Genomic DNA, 19,200 nt, shown 5'->3' with positions numbered 1-19,200 from the left:
TCTCTTCGAAGGTAGACGAAGTCAAGTGCTAAAAATATCTGAAAACGCGAATATAGATGCTGCACGATCATTAAATGAAATTTATAATGTCTCATGACGAAGAACGCGAGGCAATAAACAGCGGGAATGAAAAAAGTTTGCCACCTGTCGGCTTGGCAAATTTACCTTCCCCTTTTACTCTTTACACCATCGATTCTTCCTCGTCATTGAACGTGGCCCGCTCGAGAAGCAGATCGAAAGGGCGAGCGTTTGCCGAAAAATTCCATTTTCGAAACGTTTTAGTCACCGTTGGTCCCATGTTGATCTAGTAAAGTGTATGTTCAGGAACGAGCAGAGTACGATCTCATAGATATTAGATTTTGACTGAAAACTGAACGTGAATTTGCGGCTTGGTTCACGTTCCGTTTTCCGAATTATTAGCGCGGGTATCTCGTCGAATTAATATGCACGATTCGTTCGGACTACGAACAGAACAGAGATCGATCCTTCCTTCGTCACACTCGACATCGGAAGAACGTACGTTAGGTATGTCAATACGTTTGATAGTCTTCCTGGTTCTTCCGTAAAATTAATTTTGTCGCACATACCGCCGTGTAACGCGATGCGATTGGCCGAGGATTTGGAACGCTCAAAATGGCGCCGTTATGTCCCGTTCACGTGGTACATACGCTCGCGCAAGGCGAAAGTGAGTTTCGACGCATTTCTCGATACATGTCCAACGACAACGACGACACACAAATGAAGAAGAGTCACGGACACAGTAATACGTGTGCGAAGAAGCGTCCTATCAGACGGAGAGTCTCTCCGAAGCGAACGAATCAGAAAAATCTGTGCATAGAAAAGGACACATTCGTCATATAATCACCCCGATATATAACGCAGTATTGCGCAGCAATATAGGATGGATGCGAGTGTACAGTTTTAAAGAATTTTCTGACGAAAGATGCGGAGCATTTAGCAACGGTTAGCGGCAGCAATATTGCCCCGTTCGTTCTGACTCCACGGCAGCCTGTACGGTAGAGAATATGTATATATCGGTGTGCGTGCACAAGTAGTCAGTGTGGTGTGCCTATTCGATGCAATAAAATCGTTGTCGGTCATCGGGGCATCTAACCCGTTCGGTAACGTGTCGTCGGAGTGTCGAAGAAAGGTCGCGAACCTCGGTAAGATTGTTCGAGAAGCCTGTGTACGAAAGCACGTTGAGAAGATCAAAGACGAGAGGTGGACAATATTCTGCGAAAAGCCTCGGTAAAATGGCGGTGATCGGTACTCCGATTGGCGCTAAGCGATAGAAGAGGATCGCGCTCTGTTCACGCTCTCGCTAGTTTTGTTTTGATCCAGTTCGATAGATACGTTTACGGGGAGTGCTCGACTCTCGTCACATTTCAAATCATTCGGTTTCATTTCGTCGCATCCCTATCCAGCGCCGTGCGAAATTAACGCAAGCGTCCCGTGGAACGGAGAGATAATACCCACGATATCCTACGCATACAATATATCCAGCCGAGGACGATCAAGGTGGTGGTGGGCAACCACCAGCGGAACGGTTTTCGACGGCCGTGATGCCGCATCGTTCCGACCTCGAATTCGTCGAGAGGCCAAACGACAAGGACGACTCCGTTCAATCCTTGTCGGCTTATCTATAGGTAAGTCTCTTCTCGACTCGCGTGCCACGAGTGCATCCCTGCTTTCACCTCTTTTCTGCATTCTCAAATCGCTCGCGTCCGTTACTCGCCCCTGTTTCTCCTTCTCGGATTATGTGCTCGCGCCATCGAAATCATCGAGCCGAGCATCGCCTCTTTGTTATTATTTTGTGCCCGAACTGGCTCGAAGTTAGGTTAGGCCCTGCGAAACCGATGACTCTGCATCTTAACGAGAATCCAGAATTCTCCTCGTTCCCATCGTACTTTTAACCATCCGAAATTGTCGAGACTCAAACCACGCTCCTTTTACAGTTTTTCTAGACAATTCCTTTGTTTATAATGACTTTTTTTTACTCGCACAAATCGACGATATGTATATATTCCCTTATATAGTCTCTTTCGAATAACTATTTACGTCGAAGGTACGTTTTGTCACTATTTGTCACGTTCTCAAGGTTTTCCGCGGGATTTGTCACGTCATTGTTAACTCCGTTGCGAACGTTTCGTCACTACGAATTTCCCCGATTTTCCGATCCACGTTCCGAACTTGTACCTTCCGCGTTATCTACTTTCGTTGATAGACATTCTTCGACGAATAGTGTGACTAACGGCATTATCAGTCTATCGATAGAAGTTTAAATTTAATTAATTTAAAATAAAGATTCTATTCTCGGTATCTGCGTTAGTCACACAGAAAAACCATATGGAGGATTTTATATCCGACGTACAAAATATCAATGTATTCCTAATCGCCTGACATTTATCCGTCGTTTCAAGTCAGTGATCAATTCGTATAACGATGTACGCGTACGAACACCACGCTGTTCGCGTGTAAATCGAAAATTAATTCTGACAAGGATTTTTGTCACCTGCAAGAGCCGGTCACATGTGAGAACGTAGATCAATGATTTTACTGTTGAATGAATATATGAGAGACACGTTCATGAGTGCGTTGCAAAATGATGTGTTTCAGATTTTAAATTCGCAGAGGTAACTTTCATCTACCAAAATGAAAATTGATCGGAATAGATTGAGAAAATACACCTCGGAAGCGGTAGGTTCTTTCCCAGTCATCTAACGAATCGTCTAAATAATCAAAAGTGTCGAGCAGTTTCTCATATCACCGACTCGTCTATCAATTTTCAGCCGGCAAAATGTCAGGCGCTTATAAACAAGCTACGCTCATGCTCCCATGCAGAATTGCTAGAGGAGCTGAAGCAGATAGACGCTTGGACGTTCGGTAAATGCGAACTGTTTCATTGGGTCGACGTGTTGGATCTTAGCGACAGCATTTTAGAAGAAGCTGCAGCTAAGAGTCCGGACAATCCATGGGAATTGGCCTGTGATCTCCCTCAGAATAGAGAGGTACGGTACTACTACGATGGGATTCCTTCAACATATTGGCTCGAGCATCGGTTCTTTTCAATGCCCACGTGTCTTCCTTTGTTCAGGCGAAAGAACTTCTCCTCTGGGTCCTTCATCTTACGACGTTGTTGATCGAACATTCGTATTCGCGACATCTGTACAACAGCATGGAACACTTGGTGACTCTGTTATCGAGCTGCGACATGCACGTCGTTCTTGGTGTATTGAACATCCTTTACATGTTTAGTAAACGTAGCAATTTCATTGCGCGTTTAAACAGCGACAAGAGGCAAGCTTTACTGAGCAGACTCACTCTCTTGGCAGAGGTAAGACATGTCGTGTTTCACATGAATCGTACGAGATCCTTACGAGAGTATTCTTCGCATTCCAGAGTTGGGGCGGTAAAGAAAATGGATTCGGCTTAGCAGAATGTTGTAAGGAATATCCGGATAAGGTACGCGATGTTCTACAAACAATTTTTGTTTAACGACTGACAAACGAGTTTTGACGGAGAACTGTACTCGATTCTTTTGGTTATTCCTTTCAGCCGCTTCCAGCGAGTGCCACGACGTTGCACTTCGAATTTTACGCGGAAAATCCGACAACGGACACGAACGCCACGTCGACCAGTGGTGGTACGAAGAAATCTGGGCAAACGAACTTTGTAACGTGCATACACATAGAGAACGTGGATAAACTTGGGAAGACTCCGGCACAAATCATGAACGATCTTTTAAAAGTCTACAACGTTCCGCTGGATCGACAGATCGCGTTGTTCACCCATATAAGACTGGCACACAGCTTCTCCGATTACCGAAGACGACTGCAATGCGTCCACGCTCGGTTGCAAGCGTTGTCGATACTTGTATATAATAGCGAACTCGAGGAGAATGCGCACAGTTTGCTGCATCCTGGGCTTCTAGAAGAATTAGTCGAATTACTGGAACTTCCACACGCACATCTCGTCGAACTGCGCGCGGCAGCACTACGAACTCTGACCAGCATCATCCACCTGGATCGCAATCCCCATTCCCCGAAGAAATCTAGCTCGAGGCTGAACATGATAATCGACGTTACCGGCGCAAACTCCTACCACGGATTTTTTCCCGTGTTAATTCGCACCTGTATCTCGCAACTGATTTCCCCGCAACCCGACGGGCAGCCCTTCCCGCTGACCCTCGCCACGGCGTTGTTCAGCTTCCTCTATCACCTCTCCAGCTACGAAGCCGGCTGCGAGGCTCTCGTCAGCTGCGGGATGATGGAGAGCCTGTTAAAGATCATGAACTGGCCTGGCAGCGAATTCGAACACCTGACGTTCGTGACCAGAGCGGTACGCGTAATAGACTTGATAACGAACATAGATATGCAAGGGTTCCAAGCTCACGGCGGCCTACAGAGCTTCATCAATCGGCTCGATATGGAGGTGAACGTCTGTAGAAAGGAACAACCGTTCGAGATCGAGCCGATGCATTATCAGCAGGAGAATCCGCAGACCTCTCGCGAGAGATCTATGGAACGCGACGAGAATTCCACATCCTCGCGTGCTTTCGACGAACGCGAGGAATCCTCGAATCCCATGGAGTTCTCAGAGGACGAGAACATGAGCTCGAAAACGGACGAGAAGAACGAGCAGATTCCGGACTACTCGGGTGGGAAGACTGGGAAAATTTGTCTGCCGCAACGCGTCACGCTCTTGAAAGCTATATTGAATTTCATCAAGAAGATCATCCAGGATCCAACGTTCTCCGACAGCATCAGGCACGTGATGGAGGGAACTCTGCCATCCTCGCTGAGACACATAATCAGCAATTCGGAGTATTACGGTCCGTCTCTGTTTCTCATTGCGACGGATGCGGTCACGGTGTACGTGTTCCAAGAGCCGTCCCTGCTGTCGTCCCTGCAGGACAACGGACTGACCGATCTCGTCCTACACGCCTTGCTCATCAAAGAGATTCCCGCCAGCAGGGAGGTTCTCGGATCTCTGCCGAACGTGTTCAGCGCTCTGTGTTTGAATCAACGTGGACTGGAGTCGTTCGTGAAACGTCGCCCCTTCGAACGGTTGTTCAAGGTGTTACTGTCCCCAGTTTATCTGCCCGCGATGAATCGACGCCGGAGCACAGATCCTCTGGGCGATACAGCCTCGAATCTGGGCAACGCTATGGACGAGTTGATGAGACACCAGCCGAGCTTGAAAGCCGACGCGATCGCTGCTGTGATAAAGTTACTCGAAGAGCTCTGCGTGTTGGGCTGCGATCCTCGTAACATCTGCTTGCAAGCCGAGGTGAAGTTCGAGAATTCTCAGTCGAACGCGACTTCCGGGACTCGTCAATCCTCCACCAGAGTCGGGGAGCTGCAGCACTCGGTCGGTGTCGGGGATTCGGCTGGAAGCGGAAGAGGCGGAAGTGGAAGTAGCAGCGACGAGGAGGAAGAGGACGAAGAGGAAGCTAGTACGAGCTCTCATTCGCAGCGGGAAGAACAGTGTTCGTCGGCTGCCAGCCAACCCGTTCCTCCGCCTCAGCCTAGAGAGAAGACTCCGATAGCGCTAATGGAATACATACAGAACGTCACGAAGTTCGTCGACGCCATTCTCAGTAACAATTCGACCGACGATCACTGCAGAGAATTCGTCGCCCAGAAAGGTCTCGTGCCGTTGCTGTCGATTCTCGGTTTACCTAATCTCCCGGTAGACCACTCGGTCGCGCAAACTGCTCAAGCCGTGGCCAACGTTTGTAAGAACATCTTGAACCTCGCGCACGAACCGTTGGTTCTGAAGACCGGTTTGTCCCAGCTGAACGAAGTGTTGTATCTGCTGAAGCCGTTGTACAGTTACATGGAAGCCCCTGGGGGATCCGTTCTGTTGCACGAGCTCGTCTCCGCGCCGAATCTGGAAACGGCTTTTACCAGTGACACGGCGACTCCCCTGCTCCACGCTATGAACGCTGCTTACGGGTACATAATAATGTTCACGCAGGTGTGCCGTACTAGCCAGGGTGAGATCAGGAATCTGGCTATGAACCATTGGGGTTCGGAGCTCGGGCTCACCGTTCTGAAACGTCTCTCGGAACTGTACACTGCTCTGATCTGGGAGAGCACGGCTCTGTTAGCGTTGACCACGGAAGACTTCATCCCAGCTGGATGCGAGTTCGGGAAGGAGGACATGAACAAACTGTTGCGTCCCGAGTCGAAGAACGAAGGCGAGAGTTCTCGTTGGTCCGCCGGCACATCGTCGGACATGGGAAGCAACGGAATGACCACGGCGATGGAAGCTTTGAGCACAGATCCGCCGCCTGTACCTATGGAGGTGGATCAGGAGAAACCGGCAGCCAGCAGCACGGGAAGAGTGTCTCCGAACTCCCATCGGCTCACGTACCCTAAACACTTGCTGGGACTGACGTCGAAAATGGGTAGGGCGTTGGCAGAGTTATTCGCGTTGCTCGTAAAACTTTGCGTGGGTTCGCCGCTCAGACAGCGCAGAGGACAGCAGATGCCACCGATATCGACCCTCCCTTCACAAGCATCGCGAAGCGTGGCGACCGCCCTGAATTGGGTACTGATTCGCGGATTATCTTGGGACAAGTTACCGCCGTCCACCGTGCCCAAGCTCGACGTAACGTTCCTGATGTGCACCCTAAGTTTCGTCTCTCCCGCGCTGTTCGACGAGAAGGGATATCCGTATCATCTGATGCTTCAGAGATTCGTCAAGTTAGGCGGGCAGAACGCGTTCTTCGCCACTTTCCATTGGGTGCTGTCCGGAGGAGGACAGTTCCCGCTGTCCGAAGGTCTGGAACATCCGAATTTACCGGACTGTACCGGTGAGTTCCTGGACGGTTGGTTGATGATCCTGGAGAAGATGGTGAATCCCAAGACCCTGTTGGATTCCCCATACGCCGTCTCATCCAAGTGCCCAGGAATGTTCGAAGTTTACCAAGCGTTCGATCCGATAAAATATCTGACGGACATTCACAAGGAAGCCTTCGACGCGGTGATGCTGATGTGGGGAAAGAAACCGTTGAAGAACTACGGTGTTCACATGACCGAGCTCATTCTGTCCATCTTACGACACATTCTCCGGAGCGAACAGATTATCAAAGAGCACGCCGAGAAAGAGGAGACCAGCGAGGGCGGCGGTGTCAGCGGTAGCACGAGCAGCAGTACCAGCGGAATCGGGAGAGCTGGCCCGATATCCGATCGGAGAGAAGAACCCGAAGCGGACGTGAACCCGGAGCACCTGAGGCAATTGATGGACATGGGATTCAGCAGGACTCACTGCATCGAAGCTCTGCTTCACACGTTGACGGTCGAGCAGGCCACGGATTATTTGTTGAGCAATCCCGCTACGTTGCGGAGATCCGACGTGCCGGCGGGCGATGTCAGCGGACAAGATTTGATCATGGATCTGGAACTGGTGGACGACGATCAAATAATGCACGCGATAGCGATGTCGCTCGGAGAGACCTCGACGCCGAAGGTTTTCAACGCGGAGGAACGAGACAGACGCGAGACCACCGTCACCGTTAGAGAGAACATTGACAAGTTCACGCAAAACGCTTTGAGCCAGTGCTTGAACCTGCTCGATCTGATGCCGGACACCGTGTATCGAATCTGCGACTTGCTAGTAGCCATCGCGAAGAGAAACGGGGACGAGTGGCGCGACAACATGCTGCGACAACTCATGAAGGAGATCGGCGATCTGGTAGATTACTTGGTGGAGGTCGCGGAGAGCCAAGATCCGAACGCTGGCGCGAAATTGGTAGAGTGCAAAGAGGCAAACAAAGTGACGGGACGTATCTATCTGTACACGATGTTCTTCGAAGGAACGTTCCAAGAGATGCGCGTGCCCTGCGCCCAGGTCGTCGAGGAGTTCGCTATCCTGAACAAACTGGTGCGCCTGTTGGTGGTCAGCGAGGGTCCTCTCACGGCGAACAAGAACAGAATCGTGAAGGAGGGTGGCAAGGACACACCGTCCGCGAAGACACCCAAGTGGCTCGCACCTTTGCTCTTGCTGATAGAGCGTTTGGAGAAGGTCGCGATACTGACCAAGAGAAAAGAGACGATGTACAAAGTGACGACTAGAATGTGGAAATGGTTCGACTTGAGTACGGGCAAATGGAACTTGTATTTCCCGGTGAACAACCGAATGATCAACGATGCGTACTGGGCCGGCGAGCCTAGCGTTCGAGTAACGTGCAACAGACGAAAGTACGTGATCAACTTCTCGTGTATGACTCAAGTGAACGAGGACAGCGGCACCAAAAGACCGGTCACCATGGGCTTCAAGCTGCACACCGCGAACGAGAACGACGAATCCGCTTCCGATTCGAACATGGACACCGACGAGAATCGGGAGGAGAAGTTCGGCACCGGTCTACGAGGACTGGATCCGAGCATGGCTCCTGGCATTATACGCGCCTGTGTAAGGCTGATGGCGATTCCGGTCGATCGAGACGCCCTGCACGCTTCCATGAAAGTTTGTCTACGGCTGACGAGAGACTTCGAGAACGCCGAGGTTTTCGTTCAAGAGGGTGGCGTTAAACTTCTACTGGAGATGTCTCAGTCGAGCAGCTTCATGGGATGCATCAGCCTCTGCACGCTTCTGATCAGGCACACTCTCGAGGAGCCGGGAACTCTCGCGGTGGCTATGGAGAAAGTGATACGTGGCCGCACCCAGGCCAACATCCCCCCGGCGTGCAAGGAGATCTTGTTCATGACCCGACAGATCAACAGCGCCGTTTGTCGAAACCCGGAGGTATACAGAGAAATTTGTGAGCACATCTTGAGAGTCGACATCCGTCTGTTGGGGAAAGAAGACGACGACAATAGATTGATCGTGAAGGCGCTTCCGTCGGCTCGCCCGTTAGTAATGCCGATAGTCGAGAAATCGTCGATATCCGTTGTGAAAGATCTGTTGAACGCTCTTGTGAAACCGATGCCGGTTATCCCCGACGAGAAGTCCTCTACACCGACGAGAAGCCCGGAAAAGAAAACGAGGAACGACTATTCCGGGAACGCGGGAAGCAGTCTGTCTTCCCGGCGGGACGGTCTCAGGAATAACTCGACGACGACCACGGCTACGACAACGACCACGACTTCGACGACGAACGAGACCATCGACGAGGAGGACCAAGTTTCCCAGATAATACCGATGAAGATTTACCCGGAGAGCAGCAACAACGCGACTAAAGTGGAACCGGAGGAGACGAAGAAACCGTTGTTGGCGAAATCGGCTATTTTAAACATACTCGCCGAGGCTGTCCGCTCGTACAGCGGGGTCGCGAGCTTGATCACGGAACACGTGTATCGCGCGGGACAGAGCGAGATGGTGCCCGAGTATACCTCGGCGCTCGCTTTCCTTCTGGACAAACTCTTACCGATGTCGCCGGAAAACTCGAGCGACAGGCAATGCAGCAGTATGACCAAGACGCTGATAAACGCTATCGCCTCGTGCAACTATTCTCACGAGGTTCAAACGACCTTGGTGACCGAAGTGAAAGCGGCCTTGTCGAGAACCCTGGCTCTTCCCGAGAGCTCGGAGAAGCATGCACAGATACAGCTGTTGGTCGGTCTGATCTCCACGATGATCGATCATTGCCCACCGGCCTCGCACAATCAATTGAGAACGTCTTTAAAGATACATCAGCACAACAACGTGAACCATATCGTCAGGATCATGTTGAGAAAAGGAATAATCACGGATTTGGCAAAGATCCCGCACAGCCTGGACCTCTCGAGCCCGAACATGGCTGCTACTATTAACGCGGCCCTCAAGCCGCTGGAGACACTCTCCAGAATCATAAATCAACCGATGCCGGGCGCTGTGAACAATAAATTCGCCAAACCGAAGAGCAGAACCGTCCAAGAGGAACCGATCGGGGAACAAACGGGAACCACCACGTCGGAGACGACGCATGCCGTTGGCGAGGAACCGAACGAGGACGCGGAGAACACAGAACACGACATATCTGTGACCGCGGAGAGCCTCGAGCCAACCTCGGAGAGTCAACTCCACGAGGCCGAAGCTGCTCTGGAGGACATAATGGATCAGCTTCTCGAGAGGTAACACATAACGTGAAATCGTGTCTTGGTCAAATTTCATTTCTGTCATATATATGTATGTATACGTATAAACTGCTGTACTTATGATCAAGTAGTGTGCTGTTTTCCAGGAACGGTTCCGGCGTGGCGGAAGATCAATCCTCTCGACCGCACAGGCCAATGGACATCGACGAAGAGAGCCTCGCCATCCGTGACGGGGAAGCTGATTTCGATCCGACCCGTGATGCCACGGTAAGTGTCATGTTACGTCACATAATACTGTTCGACGCTCGAGACGATGTGAACTGATGATTTCGTTCTCCAGGAGGATTTGATAAGTTCCGATTCAGATTCCGACAGCAATCCGTCCGATGACAACGAGGACGAGGTGCAAGACGACGAGGACGAGGAGGAAGAGGAGGAAGATGGTGAGTCGTTCGATTCGTTTTGTCGGTACGAATCGGGTGTGAAACGTTGAATTGTCTTTCTCAGGTGAAGAGAACGAGGAGGAGGAGGAGGAAGAAGAGGAGGAAGGGTCCTCGAATTACGAGGAGGATGGAATAGAGTTCTACGAAGACGTGGGCGAGAGCGGTGTATTCCGAATGATTCCATCGACGGATCGCGACGGTAGCAGCGTCGTAATGATTCGTCATAACATCGATAATCAGGACAACGTGAATTCTTCTACCACGGTCGCACCTCGTTCCAGTCTTCCATGGAGTACAACGTTTCCTCTTCCGTTGGGCTTGTTCGAGAATCCACCGTCAATTTCCGAAAGCAGCGGTAGGTACATTCGATCCTGACTCGGTTTGAGATCGAACGGAAAATGTAATTCTTCTTTTCTCACACATTCAGGTATTCACTCCCATTCTCTGCTGATATCGCAAGGCGGTTTGGACACTGCCAACGCGAGAGCTCAGAGAACCGTGCGACCACGAAGGTATCAGTATCTCCAGATACCGAATCCACGCAATCCGAATCCACCGGTAATATTGCAAAGGTGAGTCGAATCATTTAACGATACTCGAATCGTGAGATTGAAACGCTGAACACCAACTCAGTCCGCCTCAAATGTACATTCATTGTGCAAATTCTACGCGTTTCGTCGTACGGTCTGTATAACGTTTGACGTTCGCAGGCTCTTGGGACCAGCTGCACAAACGATCCCTCTGTCCGCCAGTCAAGTTCTGGCTTCGAGTTTCCGAGATACGCGCGTCGTCGTAATGGATGGAGTCGGTCTGTTGACGAATCAAGAAGAAGAGCAAATAGATTTCGTTGTACGTAGATCGCGGCTGTTAATTATTTATCGGGACCTATCCTTCACGTACATCCATCCACGTTTATGGAATTTGTTTCAGGACCAATCCGGCTATCTTTTTGGCTCCAGCCTCGCAACGACCGTGAACAACATCCCAACGGCGTTGCACTGGTGGATCGAGGAGAGTAAACTGTTAGATGGGGATTCACAGACGGATTGTTGTGTCGGTGAGTGTGTGAACATTTATCTTATTTATTGATCAATAAATTAAACTAATAGTTCGTCGTTTCCTAATATCGTTATTCGTCTCGAAGCTGTCGTGCGTGAATTGATTCCTGGATTGGAGAAACGCAGGAACGCCGAATTGGGAGAACGACGAGAAAGACGTAAGATGCAGTACGCTTCGGAGAAGAAAGCTGAAAAGGATAACAAAGAGACAAAGGATCATCTGAACAATACGGAATGTACGTTGACCGTGACTGATCGTTTTCACCATTGAAATATCTCAAACATATTTCGTAACGTACGATTCTTCTTCTTAGCTGGTTCTTCCACGATAACCATGGACGATCAGATATCGATGGCGTCGACGTCTCAGCGGGAGGATACGAACAACTTCGTTTCTCGATTCCAGACTTGTCTGGAGGGAATAGAACGTACGCTCGACGAAGACATAATCGGTAACGTTGTCTATACGCCTCGTTATATTTATTCGCAGCGTTCACGCTGGACGTGCAAGAGATAAAATATTTTCAGACGTGACCGGTGAAATGGACGCGACGGTTCAAGAAGACGAAGTACGAACTTCGCCTACGCTGCTGGTAGAACAGCCACCGGAGCCCAGAGATCCTCGAACCAATCGAAATCCATTGGAATTCGCTGAAAGCATAGTAGATTCCGTCCTCGGACCTTGCGCGTCCGAAGCAACCAGACTGAGTAATTTCATTTCGTCAGAATCGTCGAATCGTCTAGTAAGGATCCTTTTTTATCACGTTCACTGATTCGTTCACAGGGCAAACTGAACGTACCGTCGAAGGGTCGAACGTTAACGAAGCAACGAGTCGTCCGAACACCTCTATAATCGTCGACTTCAGTCAAGAACCTAACGAGGACATACTGAGAGAAGGTGATTCGTCCGATTGGATAAGAATCTTTACGGATGACAATCAGACGAATGCCGAGCGAAAGTAAGTACTCGGATCTTCGTCGACGATTTGGAAAGGCTCGAGGCAGAAAGGAATTAAGTTACGTTTCCGTTGTGTAGTGCGAATATTCTTAATCAAGGACCTACGACCTCCACGTCGGAGAGTGTGAGCGCAGAGGTACCAGAACAGCAGCAGCAGCAGCAGCAGCAACAACCACCGCCACCACCTCCGCCGACGCAGCATCAACCGGATCAGCCGCAACAGTTGCAAGAACATGCTGAACAGCCGCAACAGCAGCAGTCACAGCAGGCGCAGCAGCAGCCACAACAGCAGCCGCAGCCGCAGCCGCAGCCGCAACCGCAACCGCAACAGCAGGCACAGCAGCAACCACAGCAGCAGCAGCCGCAACAGAACCAATCTCAAGAACAGCAGCTACCAGATGGTGTCGATCCATCCTTCTTAGCTGCATTACCGGAAGACATGCGCGACGAAGTCATAGCCGAGCAATTGAGGCTTCAACGAATTCGTCAACGAGCACAAGCCACCGTCGAAGTATTAACGGGCCCGGTCGAAGTGAACCCAGAATTCTTAGCGGCTCTACCACCGGCGATCCAAGAAGAAGTTCTGGCGCAACAGCGTTTGGAACAACAACGACACGCAGCCGCGAGCGCTAATCCGGAGGATCCGGTTGACGCAGCTGCGTTCTTCCAGAATTTACAGCCTTCCCTTCGGCAAGCGGTCAGTTGATAATTTCTATTTTCTAATTTGTCGTTCGTCGTTCGCCACGATTCGTCTCGTTGATCCTTGTTCTTCGCTGGTCACGTATTCAGATTTTGACCGACATGGAGGAATCGCAAATATCTGTACTTCCTCCGGATCTGGCCCAAGAAGCTCAGAATCTTCGAAGGGAATGGGAAGCTCGAAATCGACACATAATTCAGGATCGTTTTCTCACTCACGTTAGCCACGGAAATGCTGCCTTGTCTAGTATACTGCGAAACCCTGGTAGAGGTAATTATCAATTCTTTCGTGTCGGAGATTCGTTCGAGTCGCGGATATCCGATCACCGAGAACTGAACCGAGAAAATGTTAACAGGTAGAGGTGGTGGAACGCGTTATGCGATTCATACGGTAGCACAAAGAGGATGGCCGTCGTTTACACGTGGTGATCCTAGCATAACGCATCACGGAGCAGGTCTACGACTCAGAGGCAGACAATTGTTGGATCATGAGTCGATGGCTTGCATATTGGTATTACTGTTTGTTGATGAACCAAAAATTTATACGTTAAGGCTTCATAAAGTTATCAGGAATCTTTGCTATCACGGTAGCACAAGGGAATGGGTAGTTAGAGCCTTACTAAGTATCATGGAACGAAGTAACGATGAGAACAAAGATATAGCCATGGATTTTGGCGGAAAGTTTCGAAGGAAAAGTTTGGTGCCAATGATGCACCACGACTACTGGTAATCAAGCAGTTCCAAACATTCATCAGAACTCGTTATCTTCCGAGTTTTAGCTAATTCCGAGTCCGTTTCAGCGCCCCGAAGATCTTTGACCAAAGAAGCAACGCACAATCGTGGCTGAACATCAGTATTGACGCTGCACTCGGATGTAGAGCGAACGTTTTCCACGTCGTGAGGCACGGTGGTAAAAAGTCGGAGAGGCAAGGCAGCAGTATCGCTATCCATCCGCAAGCGGCACCGACGGTCTGCAGGTGAGTCGATCAGCTCGACGGCCATCAACCGTTTAAACGATGTATCTCCGTTACTTTAAACGTGTCCGTATTTGTTCAGGCACACACTGGAATTACTTGTATTCTTGGCTAAGAGCTTCCCTGGCTATTTCGTGCCGATCAAATCTAAAGAGTCCGACGAAAAGGAAAGTAACAAGGAGAGAGACTCTGGCAATAAAGAGGAGACCGTTTCGAAGAATAAATCAGCGTCGAAACCGGGAAAGAGCGATCAACCAGATTTTTGGGACATGTTATTGAAGCTCGATTCGTGTGCCTCAAAGAAGGGGAAGTCGGTCGCCAGGTCACACTCGAACTCGAATTTAGGAAACGATTCGGAACATAGTACAACCACCTTCGAGTCCTCTGCTTTCGGTCAACTGATCTCGATGCTGAACTGGTCGGTGATCAAACGCAGCAGCCAGTTGACGGACAAACTGTTGAGACTGTTGTCCCTGATCTCGATCGGACTGACGGAAGCGAATCCGTATCGCAGGCAAGAGGAGAAGAAGAACAAGAGGGCGGACATGAACAAAGAACAGAGCGTCGCTGCGCCGGAAGAGCATCTGAAATTAGCCGTGCAGGTGCTGACCAGCAAGAGCTGTTCCGAGGAAGGTCTCGAAGATGCAACGGCTCTGTTGCTCAACTTGTCTCACTGTCCCGACCCTACCAGACAATTGGTAACTAACGCTCCGTACACACGTGACGTACACGTTTCAACGATCGATCTATTCCTGATCCGTGCTGTTCCAGATACTGAAACTGCTGTTGGAAGGCGCCATGGAGTTGGCGAACGTCGTCTGCGAGCACATCAAAGATTTATTAATGGAGCTGAAAGTTCTGAATCACGAACTGAGACGGAACTCTATCGAGGAGCAACCGTCGACCAGCACCGGTGGTCCACGCGGCGTTCTCTTAGACAGGTTTACGAACGAGAGCGTGATCGTTACTGCGCCTAGCAAGGTGAAAGCCGGTAGCGATCTCCAGTTACCATCGATGGCTGCTCTTGTTAGCAAAACTTCTAGTCAGGCATTCTTCTTGAGAATACTTAAAGTGATTGTACAAATAAGAGAAGCAGTACGTTTGGCAAACAATAAAAAGACGCGTAAGTTCGAGAGCTTCGAAACTAGAGGAGAACGCGAGGAACATCATGTCGAATTACTTGTCTGTCTTTATTTTAGCTAATCAAAGTTCCGAGGGCTCCGCGGACACTGGGAACACTAATCAAGCCTCAGACTCGGGTATAATTTTGTTCCCTTCGTACATACGTAGACAGACTCGGGTAAAAATAAATGTGTTTTTTTTATGCTCATTTAAAGTTCATGCTCCCGTAGGTGAAGACAAACTTCCATTATTGAGCGAGAGTTTGGTACTGGATCACTTGTGGGAAACGCTCAGCGCTTGCTTGTTAGAACTGGAATATACTCCTGATCAACACGCAGTCTTGGTTCTGCAGGTAAGTTATTTGAATTCGCTACGCCCTTCCTTTTATACACATATGTATATATGTGCATTCTTAATCGCTCTTAATGTTCGTTCAGCCCGCGGTGGAAGCATTCTTCTTGGTACACTCGTCGTCCAGTACATCTCGCGATCGTCATTCGAATACGAACGCGGAGAACCGTGAAGTCGTCCCTGACCTGACACCCGTGTCCCCGATATACTCGGACAACGAGGGCACGTCCCAATCGGAAGCGACCATCAACACTTCTTGGGACATGCAGCCTCCGCCACAGAAGACGCTACCGCCGGACCAGCTCAAGTTCCTTAAGTTTGCTGGTACGACAATTCTTCCAATTGGTCCGAATTCAGCTATACGGGGACTCGCGTCTCATCTTTACGTTTTTCTGTTCGTTGTAGAAACGCACAGAACAGTGTTGAACCAAATACTCCGTCAAACGACTACGCATTTAGCGGACGGACCGTTCTCCGTATTAGTGGATCACACGAGAGTCCTCGATTTCGACGTAAAAAGACGATACTTCCGGACAGAATTGGAACGAATGGACGAAGGTATCCGCAGAGAAGAATTGGCAGTACACGTTCGCAGGAACAACGTCTTCGAGGACTCGTTCCGCGAACTCCATAGGCGAAACGCGGACGAATGGAAGAATCGTTTCTACATCGTGTTCGAAGGTAAGCGACGATCAGCCGAAATAACTTGGGATCGTTTTATTTAATTTGAAAATGATTTTCCCTCAGGCGAAGAAGGACAGGATGCCGGAGGATTGCTCAGGGAATGGTACGTCATCATCTCCAGAGAGATTTTCAATCCTATGTACGCTCTGTTTACTGTGAGCCCTGGGGATCGAGTCACGTACATGATAAACTCCTCTTCTCATTGCAATCCTAATCACTTGTTTTATTACAAATTCGTCGGTCGCGTCATCGGTGAGTTCTCCTTCCTTCGATCCTCCCTTTGACGACGTTGTACAAGAGACTGACGTTATCAACTCTAATTACAGCTAAAGCGATTTACGATAACAAGTTACTCGAGTGTTACTTCACGCGTAGTTTTTACAAACACATTTTGGGGATACTAGTGAAACACACCGATATGGAAAGCGAGGATTACAGTTTTTATAAAGGCCTCGTTTATCTCACGGAGCACAATATCGCCGATCTTGGATATGAATTAACGTTCTCCACGGAGGTAAGTGAAACGTTCCATTTCTCATCTATGCACGTTCCTCGTCACGATCATCTTATTAATCGGCGACTTGCAGGTAAACGAATTCGGTGTGAACGATGTTCGAGATTTGATACCGAACGGGCGTAACATCGTTGTTACCGAAGAAACGAAATTAGAATATATCCGGCTCGTGTGTCAAATGAAAATGACTGGAGCAATTCGTAAACAGTGAGCAGAACGTTTTATCGCTTGGATAATTTCAAGTCGTGGTCTGTACGGCCGGAGGACTCACGTAAGATCTCTTATTTGTTCGCAGATTGAATGCGTTCCTAGAAGGTTTTTACGACATTATTCCGAAACGACTGATCTCTATATTCAACGAGCAGGAGCTTGAACTGCTGATTAGTGGATTACCTAATGTAGATATTGAAGATCTTAAAGCTAACACCGAATACCATAAATATAACGCGAACTCGTTGCAAGTAAGTACTGTTGCCCGTTTTCCTAAGGTTTAGTTCCAATTTCTGAATTCGACCGTGTCAACTCGTATCTTTGCCCGGAACATAGATTCAGTGGTTCTGGCGAGCACTGCGCGGTTTCGACCAGGCGGACAGAGCCAAGTTCTTACAGTTCGTCACTGGAACTTCGAAAGTGCCGCTGCAAGGTTTCGCTGCTTTAGAGGGAATGAACGGTATACAAAAGTTCCAGATTCATCGTGAGGACAGATCGACAGACAGGCTTCCGTCAGCGCACACATGGTAAGTCCTCTTGCTACCGTCGCTTTAGTCGCGTCGACTATCGAGCATACGTTCAACGTTCGCGTTCTATGCTTTCAGTTTCAATCAGCTAGATCTACCTGTGTACGAGACGTACGACAAGCTTCGCACGAACCTGTTAAAAGCCATCCACGAATGTAGCGAAGGGTTCGGTTTCGCCTAAATCTTTTGCCGAGTTAAGCAAAATTTGCATGGTTTAAAAGCCACAATAAAAAACATCGCAGAGCGAAGACGCGAGAAGATGAAAAGTGAAACATCGGGAGAACGATTGAAACGTCGATTAAAAATTGTATAAGTATCGATCGGGGTCTTCGCTCAAGATCTAGTATATATGAATTTTTACTCCGCTGTATACATATTAAAAGTAAAAAACGTATGTATATACGTAAAATTAACGATGTAATTACCGATGATTCGTCGCTAGAGTTTATTTTGTTGAACAGATCATTGAGAACGAAAAAATATGGGAAACGCAGAGCTTAACATTAATTCCCGTTGGATGGTGGAAAGGGAGGAAAAATAGTAAAAAAAAAAGATTGAAATTGGATACTTTAGTTAAGGAACTTAACGGTTAAGAGATAACAGATAAGGATTCAGTAATTCATCGTTAAAAGGAGGGATCGCAGCGGGCTGGATATATTGTAATATATAATGATTGTGACCCGAAGCCGCTCTTCTCTATGAACGGATTCGGATACCACCACTCCCTACTTGGTACGGGATGAGAACGGAAGACGAATTGTTGCCGTGACGAGAAAGCAAATAGCGATGTAGACACGTGTGCCTGTATCGCGAGTACATGTTTATTTCCTTGTATCATCTCTTACGGAAGAAAGTCCGCGGAGAGCTAATAACGAAACATCTGGATAGGGAGGAGACGTGTTGTATGCGAACGCGCGAATGTATGTGTACGTGCTGTGTGTGAGTGCGAAACAGAGAATAATTATTATTCAAGAAACCGATTAGACACGAGCCTAAATACGAGAAAAACAGAACGTTTCATGATGTTATATCCTTAATGCCCGCAAGAAAAAAAAATGTATGGTTGTACACTATTAGTATTAATAATTATATTACCTAATTCTTAATCGGTAGTAGTAATCATTAATTATTATCGTTTTAATATTAATCATTTGAGAAATGTGATGTTAAAATGGAAGTCATGTAATGTTTTCTCCTCTTTCTTTTTTCGACCTGTACCATCTGCCCTCTCACCCGCCCATGCATATAGAGCAAAATCACGCCCACGCCACCGTCGACCACAACACCCCGCCTCCCCCAAATTCTCCGATCTTTGAGCGATCCGTATCCCCGGACCACATCCTCCATCGATTTCAATCTCCGAGAGACGCTTCTACTCCGGGGAAACGTAACGGCGAGGCAAACCGCGACCGAACGGATGTTAATTTTTGTAAACACATCGAATGGGACAATATAACGTTGAGAAAAAGCATAGATCCATCGGACTCTTTTTCGCGGTATATCGTTAGGGAGTTATGGCTTAGAAATTCGCAAAATAAACTAAATGTTGTATTTCTTATAAAAAGCATTGCGTCGTTTCTTTTTTTCTAAGTAATGCCGATCACGATGACGATACCTTTCATTTCATTTCCACGG

At 48.7% G+C, this 19,200-nt stretch overlaps 1 protein-coding gene across 3 annotated transcripts; it reads left to right on the top strand.

Moving 5' to 3' along the window:
* Window positions 1–801: 801 nt before the first annotated feature.
* On the top strand, window positions 802–19,132 carry HUWE1 (HECT, UBA and WWE domain containing E3 ubiquitin protein ligase 1). 3 transcript variants are annotated; one of them, XM_018035639.2, is made up of 32 exons: window positions 802–1,646; window positions 2,617–2,697; window positions 2,790–3,008; window positions 3,095–3,334; window positions 3,400–3,462; window positions 3,556–10,061; window positions 10,157–10,292; window positions 10,366–10,468; window positions 10,533–10,823; window positions 10,896–11,040; window positions 11,179–11,317; window positions 11,399–11,525; window positions 11,613–11,762; window positions 11,841–11,978; window positions 12,055–12,234; window positions 12,311–12,485; window positions 12,563–13,181; window positions 13,274–13,454; window positions 13,540–13,909; window positions 13,984–14,160; window positions 14,240–14,855; window positions 14,929–15,280; window positions 15,357–15,416; window positions 15,510–15,631; window positions 15,717–15,954; window positions 16,036–16,311; window positions 16,378–16,566; window positions 16,641–16,828; window positions 16,902–17,035; window positions 17,124–17,289; window positions 17,375–17,565; window positions 17,644–19,132. In XM_018035639.2, exons 2-32 carry the CDS (start codon window positions 2,653–2,655, stop codon window positions 17,744–17,746), a joined length of 12,639 nt encoding a protein of 4,212 aa, XP_017891128.1. In that variant the 5' UTR covers window positions 802–1,646; window positions 2,617–2,652; the 3' UTR covers window positions 17,747–19,132. The 3 variants fall into 3 exon arrangements, with proteins under 3 accessions (XP_017891128.1, XP_026674782.1, XP_026674783.1); XM_026818981.1 differs by having other exon boundaries at window positions 15,357–15,631; XM_026818982.1 differs by having other exon boundaries at window positions 10,172–10,292; window positions 15,357–15,631; window positions 17,644–17,746.
* Window positions 19,133–19,200: the final 68 nt, after the last annotated feature.

This window comes from Ceratina calcarata, unplaced genomic scaffold (genome assembly GCF_001652005.2).
Source record: "Ceratina calcarata isolate Rehan_Ccalc_2016 unplaced genomic scaffold, ASM165200v1 scaffold92.2, whole genome shotgun sequence".
Classification (NCBI taxonomy): Eukaryota; Metazoa; Arthropoda; class Insecta; order Hymenoptera; family Apidae; genus Ceratina; species Ceratina calcarata.
This window is presented reverse-complemented; position numbering and strand designations above follow the sequence as displayed.

What these genes read in the sequence shown, in the direction of transcription:
- HUWE1 (XM_026818981.1), top strand. Translation starts at nt 2,653, where the DNA reads ATGAAAATTGATCGGAATAGATTGAGAAAATACACCTCGGAAGCG. An exon ending in CCGACCCTACCAGACAATTG is followed by an intron (nt 14,856 to 14,928) that starts GTAACTAACGCT and finishes GTGCTGTTCCAG; the next exon opens with ATACTGAAACTGCTGTTGGA. An exon ending in TTTCTACATCGTGTTCGAAG is followed by an intron (nt 16,312 to 16,377) that starts GTAAGCGACGAT and finishes ATTTTCCCTCAG; the next exon opens with GCGAAGAAGGACAGGATGCC.